The sequence below is a fragment of the Musca vetustissima genome, unplaced genomic scaffold (assembly GCF_032173495.1).
Source record: "Musca vetustissima isolate MV318-11 ecotype Yass unplaced genomic scaffold, APGP_CSIRO_Mvet_v1 utg565466, whole genome shotgun sequence".
Lineage (NCBI taxonomy): Eukaryota > Metazoa > Arthropoda > Insecta > Diptera > Muscidae > Musca > Musca vetustissima.
This window is the reverse complement of record NW_026874570.1, coordinates 1,444-8,303: the sequence shown is the minus strand read 5'-3', so window position 1 is coordinate 8,303 and position 6,860 is coordinate 1,444. Positions and strand designations below refer to the sequence as shown.

Genomic DNA, 6,860 nt, shown 5'->3' with positions numbered 1-6,860 from the left:
ATTTACCCAAAAATTGGGTATAAACTCCTTAACTGCCGAACCACTTGACATAAGCGACCAAAATTGTGCATACTTGTTTTTAATGTCAAAGCAAATATAGAAATTCAAAATGGGGTCCCTGGCTCCAAGGTTTGATATTTACCCACGTCTTAATAGTATCGTAATACTATCCATACTAAATCGATTTGATAGCAAAAACCCGGAAATAGGGTGTAAGGTATTGTATTACCTATTCAATATAGTAAATACCCAAATAAATGCCCACAAATGGGTATTTACCCAATTTACCGGGTATTTATCCTTTGGGTATTTACCCACTGCCCATCTCTAATTATTAAGATTGAAATTAATTATTTAGATTTACCAGAGGGTTGATTATTTAAACGAGTCATCCTACATTAGTTCATATAACAGTAGAACTTCAACTGGCATATGTCCAATCTTTTATATTATCTCCCTCCGAACCTTACGTCATTTGTATTTATTATTGCATATCAATGTTCATTTTATTTACTTCTTATTATCATCACATCCTAGCGCTTTTCACTTTACTACTTACCTCTTTTGCCGGCATGGAAGCTGTCAAACGGTGATATACGTTCGATTTGTGCCACTAACTTGGACCGGGGCAAAATCAAACGGTCTGCATTGATGCGATCCACAGCTTGGCGAAATGCCAGTTCCTGATTGTCATCGGAAGGATGAAATAAACCACCTTAAACGGAACGTAAAACAATGTTAAAAGAAAAGAAAACAAATTATTTGTGTGCAAATGTAAACAAAAAACTTGAAGGACATTTTACAATTATGAAAATGTAAACAGAGAACGTATCTTGAGTTAACGTAGAAAACAACACTTCATCTCCAGCACAAAGGAGTAAAACAAATCGACTCGAACAAACAAAGTAATGGAGATGAAATAAAACAAAAAACACAACAACTTGCAGGTTTCCTTGCGACAAAATACGATTTGTTTACAACGGCCCGTTTGTTGTTATCCTTATTTTCGCCCTCGTATCGGGAGGATTTTAGTACTCCCCACAAAAAACGTAAACAAAGCTGTAGCACATTTACATCACTCTCACGCAAACAAACACACATTAACGTACTCTCGCACACACATTGTTTGGTGTAGTAACAACATCGCCAACACCACACACACACCAGCACCACCACCAATCACTCAAGAGAGTAGATAAACTGCACAAAAATTCTTTAAGCAGATACATCCTAACGTTTTGTGAATTGACGGACGGACGGACGGACAAATGGAGGAAATGTCACCGAAAATTTTTTTAGTTGAGCCTTACCAATTTTTATAACATCCGGTAATGACGTAGAATAGGAAATTAAACCGATTAAAATCACACCCGTAACACAGATTACGGAATTCATTGTCGCAGCGAACATTTCACACAACTATTTTTCACGATTTTCGATGGGATTTGAGTTAGAAATTTATTTAATTTTTGTTGCTTCGATTTTTGCAGAAGATATGAAAATCTTCAGCCTGTCTTTATGAATTGTGCATTATTCCGTATTTGCGATTTGTTGCGATACCTCCGAAAGCTGTTGATGTACTAAAGCTGAGCGGCTCAGAGCTGCAGCTATTATCAATGCGGGTACATTTGTTATTGTTATTCAGCATCACCGTTTAATAATAATCAGTATTTTCAAAGATTTGACAGATGTTGAATGACCTGCGCATTGAGGATGCTGTTGAGTGACACACAATAAAAGCTTCAATGATTTGTGGGTTATAGAATTCGGTTTAAGGGATGTTATTAAGGTTGGTGTCTGAAGTTAAAAGTTTTGCAAATTGTAGGCCCATGTTTTGACATAGCCACCTATAAAGGTCCAGCTCCATTTTTGATACTTTGCAGCATTATCGAACCGAATTCGATGTAAATTGATATTGAGGGTTCCACATTTTGGTATAGCCTCATATTGCAATACCGGCATAAAAAATCGCAATTTATGAAATAATGTTATTTAGTAAAAAATCAGATGAATATATCTTACACACTCTTCCTAGTAAAGTGTGACCAAATTGAAAATTTAAAGTTCATTTATTTATTCCGGTCTTGTTGCAAATGAGCCATATAAGGTTCGGCCCCATTTTCGGTATTTTCAAGGTTTATGCCGTATTTTCTAATCGAAATGACTGTAATATGGCTTTCCGTGTTCTTGGGTGATGGCAAACATCTTCGCTAATTTTTTCCAAGATGGGTTCATGTTTTGACATGCCTCCAAATAAGGTCGGATCCATTTGAGGTATTTCGAATGTCTTATGATCATTTTTCCAACCCAGGTGGCTCAAATTTGGCAATTTTGGATTTTGGTGGTTAAAAATAAATTTTCGACAAACATTTGTCAATGTGGGTCTATTTGAGGACATAGCTCCCATTTAAATATACCTCACCATTATAGGTATATTCAAGATTTTAGGATAATGAAAAACATATTCGCCTAAAAAAATTGTAAATGTAGGTCCATATTTTTACATAGCTTCAATATAAAGTATTTTAAAGGCATTATGCTCAATTTCAAAACGAAGAACTTTGGGTCAGAGATCTTAATTGTCGACCTTAATTAGAGCAGTAGGTCTATGAAATAAATAAATTTAATTTCTGGATTGCTTTTTACGATTCTGCAAGAAAAAGTACTATCGAACTACTTTACTGGCTTGTTACAGAACGGTTGTTCCATAAGCCAAGCTTAAAAAAGATTTCCAAGCGCGTCGGTCTTCTGCGCACCTCCTCCAATTTGAAAGACCATCTTCCGAGATTTTGTAATCTACTTGGTCTTTCCACCTAATTCGTGGCCTAACCCTTCTGCGTGAACCATCAGTAGGCTCGATTTTATATGCCTTTTGAGCTGGGGCATTTTCATTCATTCGCACATCATGGTCGCCGCAGCTCGATACGACTGACTATGTCGATGTGCGCGTATAGTTTGTAAAGCTCGTGGTTCATTCGACGCTCATATTCACCGTCGACGCAGATCGTCCCGTAGATCTTTCGGAGAATTTTTCTCTTAAAGACCCCAAGAGCTGTCTCATCTGCTTGCGCAAATACCCATGCTTTAGAGGGTCGAATCGAACATCACAATCAATTTTTTATATCCTTCACCACACTGTGGTACAGGGTATTATGTCCTTGTGCATATATTTGTAACAGTCAAAAGGAAACGAGATGGACCCATATATAGAATCACTTTCTGAGTCGATTTATGCATGTCCGTCCGTCTGTTGATGTTAAATTGTAAACATATCATCCGATTTGGATGAAATTTGGAAAGCTCATTTATTTGGCCCATCTAAATCCAAATTATAAAATATTTAGTACCATTTAGTACACATACATACAAATTTTCATTACTACCTACATCATACATTCCAATGGAAGTCTTATTACCCTATGTCAGAGTTCCAGTTCTATCTCCGTTTGGTACCATTTAGTACACATTAGTACGAATTTCCAAAATTTTCTACATAGACCAATCCTACACCCCAACATGATTCTAACATCAAATTTCAAGATTCCAGCTCTATCTGTTCACCCAAATCTAAATTTAGTACCCTTCAGTTCACATGAATATAAATTTCCATAACTACCTACTTTCAACAATCATAAGTCGAATTTCAAAATCACCACAATTTTAAATCCCAATCTCAATATTCCAGCTCTATCGGTTCACCTAAATCCAACTTATATCATATTTAGTACTATTTAGTACACATACGTACATTGCTACCTACATCATGCAATCCAATGGAAATTTTATTACCCAATGCCAGGACTTTAGATATATCTCCATTTGGTACCATTTAGTTTAGTACCAAATTTCAAAATTCCAGCTCTATCGGTTCACATAAATCCAAATTTGGTACCATTTAGTACACATTAGTATGAATTTCAAAAACATTTTGTACATACCTATACCCCAACTATTATCCTAAATCCAAATTTAAGTTTTATCAGTTCTCCCAAAATTCTAATTATACCAAATTACACTCCAACACTTGCCTTATTTCCAAATGTCAGTATTCCAGCTCTATCGGTTAACCCAAATCTACGTTTGGTATCATTTAGTACATATTAGTATTAATTTCCAAAACTTTCTACATATTCCAATCCTACACCCCAACAGTAACCCTAACTCCAAATTTCAGGATTCCAGCTCTAGTGTTTCACCCATAATTTTAAATTGTACAAAGTTTAGTACAAATTACTACGAATGTCCAAAACTTTATACAAAGTCCAATCATACACCCCCACCGTGTTAACATCAAATTTCATGATCTCAGCTTCATTCGTGTCTCCAAATTCAAATTATACGAAATTTAGTACTGCTTAGTACTTTTAGGTATACATAAGTACACGCTTTACTATTTTTTGGATATTTGTAGTTCGAATGTCAATAACCTTCAATCGAAATTTCAGAGTTCTGGCTACACCGGTTCGCCAATTACAAATGGTACCGTATTTAGTACATTTTAGTACAGATTCATGTATTGGCATGAACTCTGTGTAATTCCTATATTTTGAAGAATATGGAACTTTTTTCTAAAAAAGGGTCAATGAGTCCATATTTGGACTTTGGCAGGTATTAAATCTGTAAATTCCAATTCCAGCAGATATTCAATGATGGCTTGGATTTTGAATATCCGAATATTTGTATAGACATTGTCTATACATTGTCGAACTTAGTTATTATATAGAAATGAACAATCACTTACTTGACGTTGAGGGGAATCTAAAATGCACAAAATGTCCACTACTATAAAAAATATGAAATTTCACGATTCCATCTATTTTAAAGATTTCATCGTGGTAGAGGGTGTATCAAAGAGGTAGAAGATCATGTCGCGTGTACTTAACATAAACTGGCTTATCTATCCAATATAAATAAAACACCACATACATTATTTTATTAACTTTTTTAATGCGTCATTTGTGTGGATCGTGGTCAGATTTTATTTTAATTTTTTTTTTTCTAAAACGACAAAATGCCACTTCAGACCTTATCAGCACACACACAATGTCGATTTTTTATTCCTGTGTTTTTTTTATTTTCAAAAAACAAAACAAAATTGTATTCGTTATTCTGTTGATGTGAGCCTTTTTTTGTGGTCCGCAAATGATAATCGCCAATAAAGATGTCATATGTCAAAATTTTAAAAACATATTAATTACAACAAACAAACAACACATTGATGATCTTCGAACCAGCTGGCATATACATTTGAAATTCATAGTTGCCTGTATAATCACTAAAATGTTTAACCTATGATTACAGGGATCGTCATCGAATCGGGGGCAAAAGAAACTATAAAAATGACCAATAATTTGATTACAATTATAATTGCCCCACGGAGGACATAATTAGTCAAATCTATTAATTTCTTAGAGATATAAGTATTGCTATAATTATATGGTATAATTAAAAACTGCGCTAAAGACCGATGCGCCTGGAAATATTTTTTAAGCTCGGCTTATGGAACGAAAGTTCTGCCACAAGCCAGCTAAGTAAGTATAATTGTATGTGCTATATAACCTACTCTTCGATGGACTTATATAGTCAATAGTTGCCCTAAGTCTATATTTTATGAAGTCTATCAAAGATTTTATCATTTCTTCGAATGTACTAGAAGAAATGACCCTATAGACCCACCCAATCTTCGGATTTAATGCAGGTTTAATAAAAAATATTACAATGCGCATTCCATGTATTAAAGCCCATACTTCATTGGTTTTAAACGTGTGGGAAATACCAGAAGGTATTAAAATGTCCAATCAATGGATCAAATCGTACGTTCCATTCCCTTGATATTTGATTTACGATGATGGACCTTATAGATCTCATCTTTGAATTTACTGTTGATTTAGTAAATTTAAATTTTCATTGTAAAATCTTGCACTTAATTCAAGTCGGCTTATCACTAGACATTTATATAAAAAAACCAGTGAGCGGAGCAGTATAGTCGGACGGGGCCGACCATACGATACCCTACACAACTTCCATGATAATCTAACTTTCTGTGGTTCTATATTCTGAGATTGGGCAATATTTCGCGATATTTGCACACTTTTGACTGGCTAGAGGTCAACAAATGTTACTAATAATCAGTACAGCCCCTCTTAATATTTGTCCAGGTTCTCTTTACCGTGGGTTATGTTGTGATGTTCGGCTTTCGACTCGAAAAGTACAAATAATTAAGTTTTCGGTCCACTTCATCCAAAAAATTATTATCTGATCATCACCTAACATTTTAGGCGTTGTCCTTGACCATCACTGGAACCTCATGGAACATTTCAAAGCGATCAGCGCTATATATCCGCCCTCCAGTGTGGTAATAGGTTACTAAATAATATATGAATACGTAAGCACCTGTAAATATTTAAGTGTAACTCCCGCATCCGAGTACCTACGACAATAAAATTGGTATCAATTTAAAGGTCAACCACTCCTCTTGGATATACTATCAACTTCTCGGGTCTATGCCCTTCGGTGGTAAATATATACGCCATAGAATACAAATTTTGTCATTTTTCACACAAAAGTTAGGGTCCATTTGACCCGCTAAATATTGACCGATCTTTATCAAAACAGGCATGCTTATTCCTTGGCCCGATCCCCTTCTCCATGCAAAAATTCGAGATGTTTGGGTCATAATTGCGGCCTCTGGAGCGACCAGAAAAACCGACAAAAATAAAGTTTTTGGTCCATTAACATTAACCGATCTTTTCCAAAAACAATAGGGGTCTTCATTGGCCAGAACCCATCCTACATGCAAAATTTCGTGAAGATTGGTCCATAACTGTGGCCTGAATCGTGTTTACAAATTATAATGGACA

At 35.3% G+C, this 6,860-nt stretch overlaps 1 protein-coding gene across 1 annotated transcript; it reads right to left on the bottom strand.

Annotated features, from left to right (window-relative positions):
- Positions 1-551: 551 nt before the first annotated feature.
- Positions 552-1,406, bottom strand: LOC133334562 (glutamate receptor ionotropic, kainate 1-like). The gene is made up of 2 exons (XM_061542880.1): positions 1,311-1,406; positions 552-715 (listed from the first exon to the last, which is right to left on the bottom strand). Exons 1-2 carry the CDS (start codon positions 1,393-1,395, stop codon positions 552-554), a joined length of 249 nt encoding a protein of 82 aa, XP_061398864.1. The 5' UTR covers positions 1,396-1,406.
- Positions 1,407-6,860: the final 5,454 nt, after the last annotated feature.